The sequence below is a fragment of the Cebus imitator genome, unplaced genomic scaffold, assembly GCF_001604975.1.
Source record: "Cebus imitator isolate Cc_AM_T3 unplaced genomic scaffold, Cebus_imitator-1.0 Scaffold559, whole genome shotgun sequence".
Lineage (NCBI taxonomy): Eukaryota > Metazoa > Chordata > Mammalia > Primates > Cebidae > Cebus > Cebus imitator.
This window is the reverse complement of record NW_016107874.1, coordinates 866,371-886,933: the sequence shown is the minus strand read 5'-3', so window position 1 is coordinate 886,933 and position 20,563 is coordinate 866,371. Positions and strand designations below refer to the sequence as shown.

The 20,563-nt window shown below is 36.8% G+C and overlaps 1 protein-coding gene and 1 long non-coding RNA gene across 2 annotated transcripts in view; one reads left to right on the top strand and one right to left on the bottom strand.

The window, feature by feature from the left end:
• LOC108294049 (interleukin-1 receptor-associated kinase 1-binding protein 1) overlaps positions 1–18,794 on the bottom strand; it is a 22,318-nt gene extending 3,524 nt beyond the window's left edge. Inside the window, exons 1-2 of the mRNA XM_017515787.2 lie at positions 18,394–18,794; positions 7,756–7,821 (exon numbers count right to left, since the gene is read on the bottom strand). Coding sequence (XP_017371276.1) covers positions 7,756–7,821; positions 18,394–18,708 — 381 coding nt within the window. The 5' untranslated portion in view covers positions 18,709–18,794. The remainder of the gene's footprint in view (positions 1–7,755; positions 7,822–18,393) is intronic.
• Positions 18,706–20,563, top strand: part of LOC108294050 — a 52,228-nt gene continuing 50,370 nt past the window's right edge. Inside the window, exon 1 of the long non-coding RNA XR_001820892.2 lies at positions 18,706–18,895. This is a non-coding gene — a long non-coding RNA (uncharacterized LOC108294050). The remainder of the gene's footprint in view (positions 18,896–20,563) is intronic.

Below are 20,563 nucleotides of genomic sequence, written 5' to 3'. Positions count from 1 at the left end.
TTTTTTTTTTTTTTTTTTAATCATTTCGGTTTCTTCCAGTTTGGGGCTATTATAAATAAAGATGCTGCTTTTTCAAACTAGTTCTAGATCCTTTGCATTTCCAAATGTATTTTGTAATCAGTTTGTCAATTTCTATTTTTGAAAAGCTGGCTGAGATTTTCATTAGGATTATATAGATCAATTTAGGGAGATCTGATATCTGAAATACTGACTCTTCCAAACCATGAACAAGATTATGTTTCTCCATATTTAAGTCCTCTTTAATTTCTCTCAGCAATGCTTTGCAGTGTTCAGCATACAGGTCTTTCACGTTTATAATAGATTTATCCCTATGTATTTTAATTTTTTTGATGCTTACTAATTCTAATGGCTTTTTTGTAGATTCCATCAAATTTTCTACAAAAATGGTCATGTCATCCATGCATTAAGACAGTTTCACTTCTTCCTTTCCAGCTTTTATTCTTTTTCTAGCTAGAATTTCAAATACAATGGTGAAAGAGGACATGAATGAAGACATCTTTGTCTTGTGCCTGATCTTAGGCACAAAACATTCAGTGTTTCACCATTAAGTATGATATTAGCTGTAGGTTTTCATGGATTCTTCTTATCAGTTTGAGGAAAATGCCTATTCTTATTTTACTGATAATTTTTACCAGGAATAAATAATGGATGTTAAGTGCTTCTTTGGCATTTATTGAGATGATTGTGTGATTTTTTTCAATCTATTAATATAGTGAATTACATAGACCAATTTCTGAATGTTAACCAACCTGGGATACACCATGCTTGGTCATTATGTATTAATATTATTATTTATACATGCATGTAAAGGATACATATGTGTGTGCATATGTGTATGCATGTATGAGTATAAATCATTAAATTTGATTGGCTAAAATTTAGTTTGTAATTTTTACATGTTTATGATGGATATTGGTCTGTAATTTTCTTTGTTTGTAATTACATTTTTCTGGTTTCGTTATCTTCTGACTTCAAAGAATGAGGAAGGAAATATTTCTTCCTTTTCAGTTTTCCAGAAAAAGTTGTATAGATTGGCATGATTTCTTCCTTACACACTTTCTAGTTTCCTTTTAAATTTCTTCTTTGACAAATGGGTTACTGAAAAGTATGTTTTTAAAATTCAGCATATTTGGGGGATTTTCCTGAGACCCTTCTGTTACTGGTTTTTAATTCCACTATGGTCAGAAAACTTTGTATGATACAAATACTTTTTTTTTTTTTTTTTGAGATGGCGTCTCGCTTAGTATCTTGGCTCACTGCAACCTCCACTTCCTGAGTTCAAACAATTCTCCTGTCTTATCCTCCTGAGTAGCTGGGATTACATGCATGCACCACCACGTGTGGCTAATTTTTGTATTTTTGTAAACAGGGTTTCACCATGTTGGCCAGGCTGATCTTGAACTCCTGACCTGAGGTGATCTGCTTGGCTTGGCCTCCCAAAGTGCTGGGATTACAGGCTTGAGCCACCGCGCCCGGCCTAATTTTTGTATTTTTGTAAACAGGGTTTCACCATGTTGGCCAGGCTGATCTTGAACTCCTGACCTGAGGTGATCTGCTTGGCTTGGCCTCCCAAAGTGCTGGGATTAGAGGTGTGAGCCACTGTTCCTGGCCAAATACTTTTAAATTTATTAAGGCTTGTTTTATAACCCAGAATACAGTCTACCTTGGCAAATGTTCAATGTGCACTTGAAAGGAATGTGTAGGCTGCTGTTTCTGGAGTGTTCTATAAATGTCAAGCAGGTCGAATTGGTGGATAGTGTTACTCAAATCTGTTATATTCTTACTAATTTTCTGTCGATAGTTTTATCAACTATTGAAAAGGGGACGTATTGAAATCTTCCACAACAACTGTAGACTTACTTATTTTTCCTTGTAGTTCTATTATTTTTGCCTTAAGTATTTTGTAGCTTTATTATAAATATACATATTAAGTACTATATGCCCTTTTCATTAATTTACTCTTTTATCATTATGAAATGACTGTCTTTATCTATGATATTCATTGCCCTGAAATCTACTTTATTACAGCCACTTCAGCTTTCTTTTCATTTATGTTAGCATGGTATATCTTTCTCCATCCCATTACTTTTAACCGATTTATGTCTTCATATTCTAGTGTTCATTGAATTCCTGGGAGTTAATAATCACTTCATTTTTATTTGTTTGCTTTCTTAGTTGTACATGTCCTTCAAACCCTTTGATAAGAGTCATAAAAGTCAAATAAGTAGGGAAAATTAATTGGGTAATCTATGAGTTCCTTTATTATTTTTCTTGGGGATGTTTTACTGAGGCCCTCAGTCCTCCTGTCCCCTAAATCTGGGACAGTCCTTTGCCATTACCTGGGAACTCCTGTTTTTCTCTTTCTTGGTTTACTTCCTCATGTACGGTAGGGAAATGTTTTGAGATCTTGTATATAGGAGTGATGTTCTACATTTTTAACGTCTTTAGAGGGCATTATCCATCAGATCCCGGCCAAATAATGGACAGTGTAACAGTTCCGGCCAGCCCTGTCTGCTGTCCTTTTATTACCTTCTTCTTGATGGTTTTTTGGCTGGGTAAGAATTTCTAGATTAGACATTGTTTTCTCTCAGAATTGGAAGATGTTGCTGTCTTGCCTTTCAGTTTCTGGCTTCCAGTGTTGACAATGAGAGGTCCATTTGCTGTTCAGATTTCTAACCCTTGGTCTGTGAACTATTTTTCTTTCTCTAGAACTTCTGGGGTCATTTTATTCCTGGGGTTCTAACATTTCCAATAATATGCTTTAATGAGTTTTTTTTTTTGTTGTTCATTGTGTTGGGCACCCACTGGGTCCATTGAATATCAAAATTCAAATATTGCATTTTGGTATTTGGAGAATTTTTTTTTAATTATTTTATTCTCTTTCATTTTCTCTGTGCTCTCTTTTTGGACTTTTAAAAAAAATTATACTTTTAAGTTCTGGGAGACATGTGCAGAACATGCAGTTTTGTTACACAGGTATACACATGCCATGGTGGTTTGCTGTACCCATTAACCCGTCATCTACATTAGGTATTTCTTCAAATGCTATCCCTCCCCAGCCCTCCAGCCCCCGGCAGGCCCTGGTGTGTGATGCTCCCTTCCTGTTCAACTCCCACTTATGAGTAAAAACATGTAGTGTTTGGTTTTTTTGTTCTTATGTTAGTTTGCTGAGAATGACGGTTTCCAGCTTCACCCATGTGCCTGCAAAGGACATGAACGCATCCTTTTTAATGACTGCTTAGTATTCCATGGTATATATGTGCCACATTTTCCTTATCCAGCCTATCATTGATGGGCATTTGGGTTGGTTCCAAGTCTTTGATATTGTGAATAGTGCTGCAATAAACATATGTGTGCATGTGTCTTTATAACAGAATAATTTATGATCCTTTGGGTATATATCCAGTAATGGGTATATACGCAGTAATGGGTCACATGGTATTTCTGATTCTAGATCCTTGAGAAGTGGCCACACTGTCTTCCACAATGGTTGAACTAATTTACACTCCCACCAACAATGAAAAATGTTCTTATTTCTATTTCTCCACTTCCTCTCCAACATCTGTTGCTTCCTGACTTTCTAATGATCACCATTCGAACTGGAGTAAGATGGTATCTCACTGTGGTTTTGATTTGTATTTCTCTAATGACCAGTGATGATAAACTATTTTTCATATGTTTGTTGGCCACATAAATGTTTTCTTTTGAGAAGTGTCTGTTCATATCATTTGCCCACTTTTTGATGGGGTTGTTTGCTTTTTTTCTTGTAAATTTGTGTAAGTTCCTTGTAGATTCTGGATATTAGCCCTTTGTCAGATGAATAGAATGCAAAAATTTTCTCCCATTCTATAGTTGCCTGTTCACTCTGATGATAGTTGTTTTTTTTTTTTTTTGCTGTGCAGAAGCTGTTTAGTTTAATTAGATCCCATTTGTCAATTTTGGCTTTTGTTGCAATTGCTTTGGTGTTTTAGTCATGAAGTCTTTGCCTATGCCTATGTCCTGAGTGGTATTGCCTAGGTTTTCTTCTAGGGTTTTTTATGGTTTTAGGTTTTATGTTTAAGTCTTTAATCTTTCTTTCTTTCTTTTTTTTTTTTTCTTGACAGAGTCTCACTCTGTTGCCCAGGCTGGAGTGCAGTGGCATGATCTTGACTCATTGCATCGTCCACCTAATGGGCTCAAGCGATCCTTCCACCACAGCCTCCAAAGTAGCTGGGACTACAGGTGCATGCCTTCATGCCCACCTAATTTTTGTATTTTTTTTGTAGAGACAGTGTTTTGCCCTGTTGCCCAGGCTGGTCTGGAACTCCTGGGCTCAAGCAATCTGCCTACCCTGGCCTCTCAAAATGCTGGGATTACAAGCATGAGCCACTGTGCCTGGCGTCATCTAATCTTTTAAAAAATTTATTTAGGCCAGGCTGGGTGGCCCACGTCTGTAATCCCAGCACTTTTCAAGGTTGAGGGAGGCAGATCACTTGAGGTCAGGAGTTTGAGACCAGCCTGGCCAACACGGTAATACCCTGTCTCTACTATAAATACAAAAATTAGCCATGTGCCTGTAATCCCAGCTACTCTGGAGGTTGAGGCAGGAGAATCACTTGAACCTGGGAAGCGGAGGTTGCAATGAGCTGAGATCATGCCACGGCACACCAGTCTGGGTGACAGAGTGAGACTCTGTCTCAAAAAAAAAAAAAATTAGAGCCATATTGAGGTGTAATTTATATATACAAACTGCACATATTTAGAATATACAGTTTGATGAGTTTGGACATATGCATACCTGTGATATCATCACTATAATCAAGACAATAAACCTATCTATCACCTCCAGAATTTTCCTGTGTCCTTTGCTTTGTATATGTGTATGACATTAACACAACATGAGATCTACCCTCTTAACAAATTTTTAAGTGCATAACATTGTGTTAACTATAGGCATTATGCTGTATAGCCCATATCTAGAATTTTTTCATCTGCATAACTAATTTTATACCCATTGAGTAAGAAATCCCATTTCCTCTTCCCTCCATTCTTTGGTAACCAGCTTCTATTTTTTGCTTCTATGATTTGATTATTTTAGACTCCTCATGTAAGTGGAATAATGCAGTATTTATCATTCTGTCACTGACATTTCTCTTAACATAATATCTTCCAGGCATAGCAATGTTGCAAATGGTAGGATTTCCTTTCTTTTTAAAGGCTGAATAATATTTCACTGTATGTATACAACACATTTTCTTTATCCATCTATCGTCAATGGACATTTGGGTTGCTTCTATAGCTTGGCTATTGTGAATAATGCTGTAATGGACATGCAAGTACAGGTATTTCTTCCAGATCCTAATGTCAGTTCTTTTGGACATACACCCAGAAATGGGATTGCTGGATCGTATGGTAGTTCTATTTTTAATTTTTTTGAGGAAACTGTATACTGTTTTCTGTAATGGTTACACCATCATACATTCCTACCTGCAGTGCACAAGCATTCTAATTTTTCCACTTTCTCATCAACATTGTTTTCTGCTTTTTTGATAATAGCCATTCTAACAGATGTGAGGTTATAGCTCAGTATAGTTTTGATTTGTATTCCTCAGATAATTAGTGATGCTGAGCACCTTTTTATATACCTTTTGGCCATCTTCTTTTGATAAATGTCTATTCAAGTCCTTCATCCATTTAAAAAATTAGGTTATTTGCTTTTCTGTTACTGAGTTGTAGCAGTCTACCAGCCAACTAATCCCATTCCATATATTTAACAGTGCTTAAGAATACTGGTATGTGTTATATGTTAGGCTTTAGTGTTTGCTAAATCCATAGCCATAAAGCCACACATTGTTACTAATGCTTAGGTTGGTACATTTTGTATCTTATGATCCCAATACTCTGGTTTTCACTGACTGCTGGTGCTGACCTAAGGGCAATCATGTATTGGGCTGTGTGATATGATACGAATCGGGCTACCTGGAATCCCTATACCAAATATAATTAGATTCTCTCCTAAGAAATCTGAACACAAAACATTAAAAAGGTAAGTAAAGCAGAACAAAGGGGAACAGAATTTAGCCATATTCTCATTTAGTCACGTTTTAAAACAAGCAGATTTAATGCTCTCTTTCTGCATCTGGAAGGTCAGTCCCTAGAACTACTCAGGGGTTCGAACACATTCCAGTTTTCCATGAAGCCTGGCTGTATAGTTGTGGAACTGTTTCCTTTTTCTCATTATTCCCTTGGTACCTTCACAATAAACCTCCTTAACTAAGATAAGTTGCTCCTATCTATATTAATTATAGTCTGAAGTGCTAACAGGTGATAATTACTAGAGGCGTGCTCTAACATACTACCGGCTTTTACCCTCTACAATTTGGATCATATTGCTTTTCATACTGTTTTGAAAGATATTTTTCAGTTTCTACTACTACAAAATAATTTTTGCCAAAGGAATCACTCAAATCATAATGAGTAACTTAAAAATTCCTTGACGTAAAATTTTAAGTGGCGAAATCATAAAATGATTACAGGAAGCATTGGGGCAACAAACAATATGGTGGAAGTTGCTTCTCAAGAGTTAAGAATCCAGGGTTCTAATTTCTAATCTAATTCTTGTTATATGACCTTTGAGAAATCTGGACCTAAGTGATTTGAACCTAAGGTCACATCTTTAAAATCAGAAAAATAATGTATTATCCACTTGAGGATAGAAACAGGTGATGGAGATATTTTCTACTTCAAAAGACAAAGATTCTCTCATTTAATATACAAGATTCCAATATAACCCCACTCTTCTTTGTTTCCTGTTACAAGGAGATGCCTCAGAGTAGAAACATACGCCAAAATGTTTGGAATCACAAACAGCAGTCCTGTAACCTAACCATCACTAGAACATATTCTGATTTCACAAAAGCCTACCCATCAGATCTTTAAATATAAGTAAAAAGTATAGGCAGTTGTAGGAACTAAATGTTGTCATTAATTAAGTGTATTGAAAATAGTTTTATTCTTTTAAATTTATGTAAAGGTTGAATGGTTTTCATTTTTGTGTGTGTGTGTGTGTGTGAAGGAGTCTTGCTCTGTTGCCCAGACTAGAGTGGGTGGCATGATCTCGGCTCACTGCAACCTCTGCCTCCTGGGTGCAAGTGATTCTTCTGTCTCAGCCTCCTGAGTAGATGGAACTACAGGTGCGTGCCACTATGCCTGGTTAATTTTTGTATCTTTAATAGAGATGGGGTTTCACCATGCTGGCCAGAATGGTCTTGATCTCTTGACCTCATGAGCCCTGCCCTGGCCTCCCAAAGTGCTGGGATCACAGGTGTGAGCCACTGTGCCCAGCCTGGTTTTCATTTTTAAATAATATTTATCACAATACAGAAAAATTGCACTGCAAAACAAAAGAATGTTGAAAAGCATTTCAAATCCTTTATGTTAGGACTTTATGGCTTTTTATGTAAAAGCAATTTCTCTCCTGTGCATTAGGTGATATTATTATTAAAATTTTATTTAGTGGCAATTAACTGCTATTTTCCACTTGCTATTTTTATTTCATTTAAAACAACTTCTTTTAAATCTCATTAAACTTATTTAAAAGCTGAAACAGATATATAACACCAAAATGATTTTGAGAAAAATAATCTATCAGTATAATAAGAAGCATTTTCCAATATTCATTTCAATTCAAAAATAAAAGTAAATGACAAACTGTCTCCAAAAAATCATGCTGCTTCCAATTATTTAAGTACATACCTCTCCTTCCATGTGATAAGCATTTTCCACTCTCCTAAAATCCTTTGTCACAGTTATGTTTTCTGCCTGAAACAGAAAAAGTCCAAGAGAATGATTACTACCTATTTGACGCAATTACTCTAAAACATAAATTAGAAACATAAACTAATTAAAATCAGAAAGATATAAAGTATGTAAAAGAATTTTGCCTGATGTTTTAGAACTTCCCTAAACGTGTCATAAAATAAATTCAGAAATCTGTAAATATTTGCTTAAAATTTCATAAATGTCACTCCTTTTATAATTTATATTTGCTTATAAAGGAAGTATGAACATATGGTGATATATACAAGCAATTGTTTGCACATAAGCTATACTTAATGTTGAATGTCAAAGTTTTAAAAAATAATTTACAAATTATTTAATACAAAATTACCTAATACCTATCATGTGCAACTCTGGGCAAGTTACTCAGTTTTTTGAGCCTTAGTTTCTACATTTATAAAATCAGATTAATGTATACCGTATATAGCATCATTTTGTGGATTTAATGAGAAGATGCGTATCAAGTACTTGGCATAGAGAAGGCACTCACCAAAAGTGGATGCTATACCACTATGATATAAATATTTCTTGAAAAATATACCTGAGCCACTTTGGTATTAATAGTAGTATTAATAAGAATAAATAAGTAATATTAATACTTATTTATTCTCAGGGTAAATACAGGGCATATAATTCTGAAAAAAAAAGTTAAATTTCTTATCTATTTTCCAAAAGGGAATTCAGTGAATAAAACCTTCAGCTACTCACATTCTTGGGGACAAGCAAAATATATTTTATATAATTTTTTGTATCTTTCAAAATATATGCCAAATCAATGTATGATGATCATGCCAAATAATTTAATTATGTTATTTGAAGGAGACATGGTTGAATCTAAATTTTAATATATAAACTAATTAAAAGCAGTTTATGTTATCCAGAAAAATTCTAAAAAGTTTAACCTAAGTTAAAAGCTTTGACTAAAGTTCCAAATATGGCTCTGATGTCTGTCAGTCCCATAAAATATTAATGCAATATTTTTTTATGAAAGTACTATAGTACCTCGTCTAAACTAAAAAGATGTTAGTAGATTACCATTAACAAAAATCCAAACTTTGGATTTCACCAGTATTTTTTTTTTTTTATTAAATGTCTTTTTACTACTCCAGGATCAAATTCATGAGACTGTATTCCATTAATTCAAAAAGTCTTGTCTCCTCTGGTCTCCTGACAGTTTCTCAGTCTTTCCTTGTTTTTCATGACCTTGAAAATTTTGGTCATATATTTTACAGAATGTCCCTCAATTTGACATTGTTTGATGTTTTCTCATGATTACACTATGGTTATAAATTTTAGGAAAGAATATCATAGAGATGAAATGCCTTTTTCATCACAACACATCAGGCGGTACATGATATCCACATGACACTACTCAAGATACTAACATTGGTCACTTGGGTAAGGTAGTGTATGCCAGGTCCTCCATTGTAAAGTTACTATTTCCCCCTTTCTATACTTTATTAACTGGAAGCCTGTCACTAAGTGCAGCCCACACTCACTCAATAAATACTACTTTTTTTGTTGCTCAAATTGTTCTAGCTTTGGCCATTGGGACTTCTTTCAGGTTGGCTCCTATATCTGTTTGATGTACCCCTTTCCTTTACTTTTTGAGCACTTTCTTACTTTCTGTTACAAGATGTTACAGGCTTATGTAGTTTCCCTGCCCCAGTCCTAGAATAATGAGACTGCTTACTGCTTTTGGTGTATCATTCCTTCTAGGCTCTCTCAGTGGACAGAGCTAGGTTTTACACACACACACACACACACTCACATATAAAGTTTTCTGTATTTTTCCATTTGTATAATACACAAAGCTAAACATGAGTTCACACCGATGTTTCCAACTCTAATCCTGAATTGCAGAATTCATTCTAACCTTCCATTTTTATCTGTAACTTTCCTCTCTGATAGTGACAAAGCTGGCTCGCATCATCCAATATCCACTTACTTATTTGTTCAATCCCAGAATATATGTAAAGCAGTTTCTGACTTATTTACCAACTACAGCATAGAGTTTTTGTATCTTTATTCTTCATCCTTATAATTTCCAGTCAAAATACAATTTCCCAGTAATATAGGACACTTCCTGTCCTATCACCTTAAGCACAGTTATGTCACTTATTTGTAAAAACTAGGTTCATTTGTCAGAGAATAAATTTTATCCCGGGATTGATCCTATGATAGGCTCTTTGATGCCTTTTTTCCCCAGTTTACATACATCAGGCTTCACTAATTGTGATTTACAGCTCTATGAGGTTTGACAAATACATAAAGTCATTTCTGTACCTTTCCAGTACCATAAAGAATAGTTATTTCCCCTCCCATCAGATACCTCCCTCGACACATAGGGATTACAATTCTGGATGAAATTTGAGTGAGGACACAGAACCAAACCATATCAATAGGGAAGCACAAATCATAATGATAGCAATCTCAATAGCCAAAAAATTATATTCATAGGGATAAAATTAAAAAGAATAAACATGCAGATAATCATAAAACTTTTTAAAAAGTCTTTAAAAATCTTTTGGGAAAACATCCCATCTATTCAATATAAATTTTATTTATTTTAGATTCAGAAGGTACATATGCATGTTTGTTACATGGGTAAACTACGTGATGCTGAGGTCTGGGGTACAGCTGATCCTGTTGCCTAAGTATGGAATATAGTATCTGCTTACATTTTCTTTCTTTCATTTTTTTTTGACACAAAGTTTTAGTCTTGTTGGCTGGGCATGGTGGCTTATGCCTATAATCCCAGCACTTTGGGAGGCCATGGCAGGTGGATCACCTGAGGTTGGGAGTTCAAGACCAGCCTGACCATATGGAGAAACCCCATCTCTACTAAAAATACGAAATTAACTGGGCATGGTGGCGCATGCCTGTAATCCCAGCTACTCAGGAGGCTGAGGCAGTAGAATTGCTTGAACCCAGGAGATGCAGTGAGCTGAGATTGCACCATTGCGCTCCAGCCTGGTTACTTTTTCCACGCCTTCTGTGCTCCCTCCCTACTTTTGAAGTTCCCAGTGTTTATTGTTCTTATCTTTGTGTCCATGTGTACCTAATGGTTACTTCTCACTTATAAGCGAGAACATGTGGTTTTCTTTTTCTGCATTCACATAAAATAATGGCTTCAAGGCTTATCTATATTGCTGAAAAGAACATGATTTTATTCCTTTTTATGATTACATAGTATTCCATTGTGTATACGTATCACATTTTCTTTACTCCATTGTTGATGAGCACCTGGGTTGATTCCATGTCTTTGCTATTGTGAACAGTGCTGCAATAAACATACAAGTGAGGGTGTCTTTTTGGTCAAACAATTTATTTTCCTTTGGGTATACGCCCATCAAAGGGATTGCCAGGTTGAATCGTAATTTTATTTCTAGTTCTTTGAGAAATCTCCAAACAGCTTTCCACAGTGGCAGAACTAATTTACATTTCCATCAAGAGTGTATAAGCACTCCTTTTTCTCTACAATCTTGTCAATATCTGTTATTTTTTGACTTTTTAGTAATAGTTATTTTTACTAGTATGAGATGGTATTTCACTATGGTTTTGATTTGCATCTCTTCAATTAGGAATGCTGAGCACCTTTTCATGTTTGTTGGCTGCTTCTATGGCTTCTCTTGAGAAGTGTCTACTCATTTCCTTTGCCCACTTTTTCACAAGATTATCTGTTTTCTTCTTGTTGATTTATTCCTTATAGATTCTGGACGTTAGACCTTTGTCAGATCCATAATTTACAAATATTTTCTCCCTGCCTATAGGCTTTCTGTTTACTCTGTTGATAGTTTCATTTGCTGTGCAGAAGCTCTTTAGTTTAATTAAGTCTCATCTGTCTGTTTTTTATTTTGCTGCATTTACTTTTGGGGTCTTCATCATAAATTCTTTGCCTAGGTCAAAGAATTTGAAGAGAAGAGTATTTCCTAGAAAACCAAAAAACTTTACAGAAAAACAAAGCATTTAAATAAATGGACTGGGACACAACATTGTAAAATTAGCTGTTATGCTGAAATTAATTTGTAAACAATGCAAAATATAAACAGAAATTTTATTTGTTGTATAGAAATTTTCCATCATCTGGAATTTCTGACTATAGTTCCATGTTGTCACTTAACATGTCCCTCTGTTCCTTGCAGACAGGGAATTTTTTTCAGAAGAGTAATGAGGGGAGGACTTGCCCTACAAATGTTTTATAAAGATAATAATTTAAACAGTGTCGTACTAACACAGGACCGTAACAAGGATCAAATGAACTAATTAATTCTGTAACTAATTCAAGAACATCTGAAGATTACAAATAGCAATAACCAGTAACATTTCAAAGCAGTAGGTACAACAAGGAATACAAAATTCTCATGTCAGACATTCTTCTCCTCCTCCCTCTGAGAAGTAACTATGTGATTTAGGGTAAGCCCTAATAGGTCTAAACCATTTAGGATGATCACATTTGATTTGCTACAGGATTAGGTTCAAAGATGGACAGAAATCTGAATCTAAGCTAATTAGTCTGGCATTTCTCTGGCCACAAAAGTTAAGTTTAGGTTTTCCATTTACAGTGAACTGTAGGATTAAAAAAAAATAAATGTGGTTTCAGAAAACAGACTATTGTTTTTAAGCTACAGTATAAAATGTAGGGCTTTGGAATGTTGTAGCCATTTTAGTATCATGCAGGAAGATGAGGGTAAAACCAAGAGAACTACATCAAAATATGTAGAGCCTTGACGATGAAAACCCATATTGCAACTTGACTTTTCAATTATGTAAAGCAAGGTTCTTGCACATGTAGTAAGGGAAAGACAAATTTCAGTAAATGGTGTCAGTACAGCTACTTACCTATTTAAGAGAAAACAAAACTCTTATCCTTATACCAAAGTAAATTCCAAGCACAGCACACATATCTAATGCACTACAAAGGTTCCTCAAGAGTCCAGGAAATACTAGTTAATAGTTCTATTGGGCAAGGTGTGGTAGCTCATGCCTGGCATTCCAGTGCTTCAGGAGGTCAAGGTGGGAGGACTGCTTGAGGCCAGGAGTTTGAGACCAGCCTGGACAACGTAGTAAGACCCTATCTCTACAAAAAAGTAAAAAAATTAGCTGGGCATGGAGGTGCATGCCTGTAGTCCTAGCTATTTGGGAGGCTGAGGTGGGAGGATAGCTTGAGCCCAGGAGTTTTAGGCTGCAGTGAACTATGATAGTACCACCCTACTCCATCCTGGGCAACAGAGTGAGACCTTATGTATTTAAAAAAAAAAAAAAAGTTATAAAGCTTTATGCCTGAGAAGAACCCAAAACACCCAATAAACATTACATAAAAAGGTAGAAAAAAAATACAAAGGTAGAACAAAAAAAGTTATAAAGCTTTATGCTTGAGAAGAACCCAATATACCCAATAAACATAACATGCAAAGGTAGAAAAAAAATTAATGAATTTAGCTAAACAAAACTTTAAGATTTTGAATGTTTAAGATTTTATATGTTCAATACTATAAGTTAGACAGCAAATAAAAAACTGAGAAAAATTTTTGCAATAAATGACATGTTATTGACAATCTTTTTTTTTTTTTTTGAAATAGAGTCTCACTCTGTTGCCCAGGCTGGAGTGCAGTGGTGTGATCTCGGCTCACTGCAACCTCTGCCTCCTTGGCTCAAGCGATTCTTCCTGTCTCAGCCTCCTGAATAGCTGAAATGCTGGCGCCCACCACCACGCCCAGCTAATTTTTGTATTTTTAGTAGAAACGGAGATTCACCATGTTTGCCAGGCTGGCCTCAAATTCCTGACCTCAAGTGATCCACCTGCCTCAGCCTCGCAAAGTGCTGGGATTACAGGCACGAGCCACCAAGCCTGGCCAGGTTATTTGTAATCTTAATTTTTAAGGTTCTTATAATTTTAATAAGGTAAAGACAATAGAAAAATGGGCAAAATATTTTGAACTAGAAGTTTATATTCAAAAAGTTCAAATGATGAAGAAAAAAGAAATGACAGTATCATTTTTTGAACTACTAAGTTGACAAAATTACAGAATAATGCCTACTGTGCCAAATGAAGATATAAACATATGTTTTTAGAGTATAATTTTCATAAGCCTTCAAATATACATAATCCAGGATTTAATGTTCAAAGAACATTACCAGTTGAGGATTCCTAATCCGAAAATCCAAAATCTCCAAAATCCGAAAGTTTTTGAGTGCCAACATGACACTCACGGAAAACTGGAACATTTTGAATTTTCGATTTCCAGAGTACAAATACTCCACTGGCATATATAAAATGTAAATATTCCAAAATCCACAACTTCCGAAATCGAAAATGTTTCTGGTAAAGCATTTTGGATAAGGGCTACTCAACCTGTAATTAAGGACATGTATAAATATGTAGCTTACAAGGACATTCATGTTGTGACCATTTTTAATAATGAAAAACTGTAGCCATGCCTATGTTCAATTTGTTGCCCTACTTCTTATCTTAACCTTGGTGCCCCTAGAAACAGATCCTAAGAAAAAGATTTGCATACAGTTAATTTTGATGATTCCAAAAAACACCATTAACAGAGTGGTATGCAAGACAGAAAAGAAAGACACTAAAAGATGTGTTGTCAAGCAAATTACTGCTGTTCTCAACTCAAATTTAATCCTGCAGAGAAATTCTAGGAACCAGGGTGGAACACATACCTCAGAATTATCCTACCCCAAGAGGTGAAGATGCTGGGTTATCTTTCCATTCGTTCCCTCAGTCATTCTAGTTCCACATTAGCCTTCAGATGAAGGCTGCTGGGGCTGGGGGAGAGGACTTTAACTCCCTGGCATTACACTCTGGCCCCATTTGCAGACAGAGTGGATTCTTGTAGCCAGGGAGAGCTTTCACTTTCAGGCAAAGAATTTACAAATGTTGGCAGATGGAAGCTGGGCCTGCATGCACAAAAATGTGAAGTGCCAAAGGATGTAAGTAGTGGTATCAATTGCATCAGCTACATCTTCCCTACCTAAAACCTCCGTTATCCACTGTCAAGAGAATACAGAAGCAACATCTTGTAGTGGTTAAGAGCATGGACCCTAAGGTTAAAATTTTGCCACTTCCCAGTGTGACCGTGGGCAAGCAACCTGCCAATAATCACTCTGGTCCTGGGAGTTCTCATCTATAAACAGCCCTATCCTCACATCCCAATTACCTCCTAAAAGCCTCACCTATGAATACCATCATACTTGGGATTAGGTTTTAACATACAAGTTTTGTGGGGACACAAACATGTAGTCCATTGCAAGAACTTATGTCTTGATATCTCATGATATAAGGTAAGTTCTCTTCTGCTGCTCCTGTGGACAATACCTCCTGCTGGTGGTGTCATGGTGGCTGAGGTGGTCTTTTGTGAAGCAAAAAGGAGAAAAGGGTCTCTCTTTTAGCTACACTCTGTTAGAGGAATCTTACATTAGTGTTGCTCATACTGTAACGTGTTAAAGCAGTTAAACAGTCCCTTCAGCATATACTCATAGTCCTCTTTTGCACTAGAACTTAGATATGCATCCTGAGTGATGGAAACACTTTTGTGAAGGGAGGACCAGACATTGTGAGGTCATTTTATGCCTAGAGTAGGAGAGAGAAGCAAATAAAGGGGAAGCAGAGCTATCAGGGTAATTCTTGCTACCATTCACTATATACCAAATCTAGTAGCTCCTTGATCTTGGATGCCCAGCTTCCAGGACTGTAAGACATAAATTTCTGTTGTTTATAAGCTCCCCAACTCTATGATTTTTCATTATAGCAGACCAAAAAAATTAAGACAATATTAAGTGCTGCTTGAAAATGAACAATGGGCTGGGCATAGTGGCTCATGCATGTACAGAATCCCAGCAGTTTGGGAAGCCGAGGTGGGTGGATCACTTGAGGTCAGAGGTTTGAGAAGAGCCTGGCCAACATGGTGAAATCCTGTCTCTACTAAAAATACAAAAATTAGCTGGGCGTGGTTGCAGGTACCTGTAATCCCAGCTACCGGGAGGCTGAGGCAGGAGAATTGCTTGAACCCAGGAGGCGGAGGTTGCAGTGAGCCTAGAACGTGCCATTGCACTCCAGCCTGGGTGATAAAAGTGAAACTCCATCTCAAAAAAAAAAAAAAAAAAATGAAATGCTTAATGTTTGTTTGCTGAATGAGTAAATACTGCTTAGAACTTTAAACACTTTTCAATGAAAACTACACTAGAAGTAAAGATTATACCTTCAGACAAGTTCATAAATCTATGATCTATAACATAGCTGAATACTTTGTTCACTTAGTGTTTCATTTTTTAAAAATATTCATTCAGAAGGCATTTTCTGAGTATATGTTATGTGATGTATTTAAAACATAACTCATGAATGCAAAAAAAGAACAAATGGTCTTGGCTCTGGAAAAGTTTAGAAATATGGAGAAGAGACAAGCAAATTAAGAATGATGATAAGTTTTTATTACAAGTATAGGGAGTGAAGTGTTGTTTGGGAGGGGTTAGTGTTATATTAGGAAAGGAATGCCAAGAAGGTGAATTTGGGCTAATTCTGTTTTTTTGAGACAGGGTCTTATTTCCATAGCTCAGGCTCGGGCTAATGCTTAAAGAAGAATACAACAGAGGTGAGGGAGATGATAGGAAATGAGGATAGAGAGTGAGGCTCCATCTTTTAAGCAAAGGAGTCTGGATTATGAGGAGCCCTTTAAGCAGGGAAGTGATGTTTATAAACCTTACAACTCAGGATTCCAAAGTTTAAAATGAATAAGGACTTCGTGAAGACCCATAATTCATCCTGAAAATATAAGTGATATTTTGTATTATCTACTGAACAAATTATCTACATGACTGCTTTGATCCATTAGCAGAGATAATCAGGAAGTTGCTATCCTTCCTATGTCTTCCCTTAACATTGAATCTTAATGTAATTACTGTAAGTGGGACTTAGTAATTTATTTACTTGTTTATTTGAGACAGTCTCTCTCTCTGTTGCCCAAGCTGGAGTGCAGTGGCACCATCTTGGCTCACTGCAACCTTCGCCTCCTGGGTTCAAGAGATTCTCCTGCCTCAGTCACCCTAGTAGCTGGGATTACAGGAGTGTGCCACCATGCCCAACTAGTTTCCGTATTTTTAGTAGAGATGGGGTTTTGCCATGTTGGCCAGGCTGGTTTTGAACTCCTGGCCTCAAGTGATCCACGTGCCTTGGCCTCCCAAAGTGTTGGCATTACAGGTGTTGAGTCACAGTGCCCAGCTTGCGTTGTTTTATATAAATCAGAGCCTTGTGAGCTCAATTTTTATTTTGTGTAAATAACTTAAAAACTTGCTATATTATTCAAACAGGACGACAGCACTAGTAGCAGTTTTTCAGAACTATTTTTCTACATATCAAACCCATTTTACTCATAATTATTGGAATTTTTCTAAATTGGTAAAATCATTTGAAGAAATCTTGTCTAAATGACTTTGTAATAACTCATATGTTTGTATTATAAATGGAGTGCAACTATCTTTTCTTATTAAAAATAAGGACTTGCTTTTTTGGGGTAAGACATTTCTTGCAATAAACTGAAAGAAACAATGTCTGCACTTTTACCAGCTCAGTGTCATCTAGGATAAGTCACAACTCTGACCTTTGGGGTCCCACTCTGTAAAATGAGAAAACTGAACTAGCAGACCTTTATGATTTCTAACTTTTTTTTTTTCATTCTAATTATCTGGAGTCTGGCAGAATTGGAAGCAACTTACATTCTGGTTTCAGGAATACATGAGTTCAAATATTGCTCTAACTAAAGTTCAGAGCATTGTTTAACCTCTTTAAATTTGGAAAATAGGGATATTAAAACATGCCTAAAAGTGCTATTGTGTGGATTAAATGATGGCTTTTTTTTTTCTTCTTTCCTCAGAAGTAGAGTTAAGGTAAGATTTGTTTAGTGATTTGACTCATGCACATCTCTGCTAACTAAGTAGAAATATTTCATATATGTGGCATCTACAATACTGGCTTGACTTTTTTTAAAAGTTAAATCTAAAAAGGCCAGAGAAATTTTGGGGAAATCATTATAAAATGAAAATGGACGCAACTTCTTTCCCACTTCCCAACGTTACTGTTTGCGGAACATACTCAAGAGTCATTCCATGCAGTTTTACAAGACTGGAAGGAAGCAGGTCATGCTCTTCACTTGCCAATTCCATGGTGCAGAATAAAAACAAAACAAAATATTTAGTGTCCAGCACTCCACTTGGGCAGTATTACAACTAACATTTCAAGTTTTAACATTTAATCACTTCAAATTTAAAAACAAAATCACTGAAGCAAATATCGCCAGATAAAAACCTACCCAATTTGCATTCTTTTAATTTCCCTGTGGCCAATAATTACCTTCATCCAGAAGAATGGGTCAAATATTCACTCTTCCAGGTTCTGGCGTCCCGAAATACCTTTGCGACAAAGGCGTCCTAAACGCTCCAGACCCTCCACATCTCCCTTCCCGCTTGAGGGGCCCATCGGGCCCGGCCATCTGCCAAGCCTTTTGTGTCGTCTGGCTCGTATTTCCTCCCCCACGGAAATCTCACCTGCACGCCCTGCTGCTGGAGGCTCTGTGTGATGTAATCTAGACGGCGACAAACGCTCTTTTTGGCCTCGGCCGCCACCTCCTTGGTGCTGCTCACTCGCACCGCCACCTGAGCCCGATCGGGGCCCGCAGACACTTCTGAGGTGCCGCTTACGTGCACCTCGCGGGTCGCAGTTTGTGCTTGTGTTGAGGAGACGGGGTGGTGGAGGCCCGGTTGCGTCACTCCGCCTGAGATCAGATTGTTCTCCCGGCCTCGATCAGCCCAGGGAACCAGTTCCACGAACACCCGGGTCGGAGGGGTCTTTTGCAGAGACATAGCGATGGCCACTGAGTTTCCATAGTAACTACCGGCAGACGGCAGCCGAAGGGGCCAATGCGCGCCAGGGCTTGCCTCTGCGCGACGCAAAGTATGCTGGGACGGGTGTGGAGGCCGCGGAGCTTCTGGCGGGCGCTAGCTACGCCCTGTTCATCTTGCCGCATCTTTTTCACTAGGTGTAGGCAGAGTGAGTAGTTATAGTTTTTAACATGTTTACCTTACGGCCTTCAAAAAATCTTAGCGGGCTTTCTCTGGCCTTATCAGTTAGCTCTGCCCTTTCTCGCAACTTCTGGGTGTCGCATCCGCGCCTCTGCACCTCAGAGGAAGTTCGATAGCAGTAGTGAGGTCGAGTGGGCTTTTAGATTTCTCTGTCCCGGGTCTGTGATTACCCCACCCTTGTGTTTTTTGACTTTACCGTCCCCGCTTGGGGTACAGCCTTTCTAGGCTTCCTCAGCTACGTTTTTGTGGTTCGTGAGAGGCTTCTGTTGAGGTGAACTTTTTGCCCCTGTGATGTTGGACAGTTTATGATTCCTCGTATCTCAGTTTCATCTTCCCTAAAGCAATGTTGATAATATTTTTCACATTTGCTATGTGCTTATACGGTGCCCACTGTATGTAGAGTGCATTGCATATGGAAAGCAAGAGTGAAAATAATGCATGTTTGTAATAATAGCTGTGGCTTTGGCATCGTTTTCATGTAGCCCCATTTTTTTTTTTTGGTCTAAAAACCCTGGAATGGTTCCGGCTTTGAACTCGGACAGGAGAGATTTAGGTGGTATCAAAGCACGTCCAACATGGACATTGCTCGGCCTGTGTAACTGGGAGCTTCTCTGTGCCCCTTTCTTGAGAGAACCTCAGAACACAATCCTCAACTTCCTTTCTTCTGGATACTCTCCTGGCACTAAGCAATGATCTTTGTAAAAATAGCCCCACTGAATTATAGGCCTTTACTATCTGAATTTTATCAAGCGAATCGAGGGGGAAAAAGAATTTTGAATAGTTTTAGAAGGACAAGAGCTGTTCTTTTAAAAGGAGCCTGAAAAAGCTGACAGTCCTCTTGTAGTTTCTTCACCATTGTTTTTTCTGTTCTTTTTGATTAGTGTGATTCAACTAAATCAGATGGTACCCCCTCCTTTAATTAGGCTCATCACTGGATTAACATAATTTTGTGTATATTCATTTTGTTTATTGTTAGCTGAAAACAATTTTAATTTAAAAACTAATGTTAAGAAATTTCCCTCATAGTCTTTTATGATTTAAGACACCCAAAATAATGTTTCTTAAACTTGGTGAAAAATTATCTTTACGATAAATGTGGAAGAATATAGCCTCCAAAATAAATTACTGAATGAATAAATGTCAAAGTGTATTTAGTATATGATAACATTTCATATCAGTGGAAAAGTGATTAAATGGTACAAAGATAATGGTAAGCTATATTTTAAAAAAATTATATCTTACATCATACATTGAAAATAATTCAAATGAGACCAAAAAGAATAGTTGGATGAACGTATATATAAATATAAATATTCTGGCTGATAGGAAGGCTGGACTTAACCATAATTTCAAATGCAGCAACCATAAAGGAAAAGTTTGGAAAACTGGACTATATTTAAAAAATATCAGATATTCAAAGCAAAATGAAACCAAACAAAGGTGTGGGGGCATATAAATTGCTAAAAATATTTGTTAATGTTTACTGTGTATAAAGGGCTAAGAGTCTTAATGCTTGGAGAGCTGTTACTAGAAGAAATAAACATCTCAAAAGAAAAATAGATAATGAACACTGAGGCAAACCGTATTAGATTACCATTGCTGCCATAACAAAGGTCTTTAAGCATCAAAAACTTTG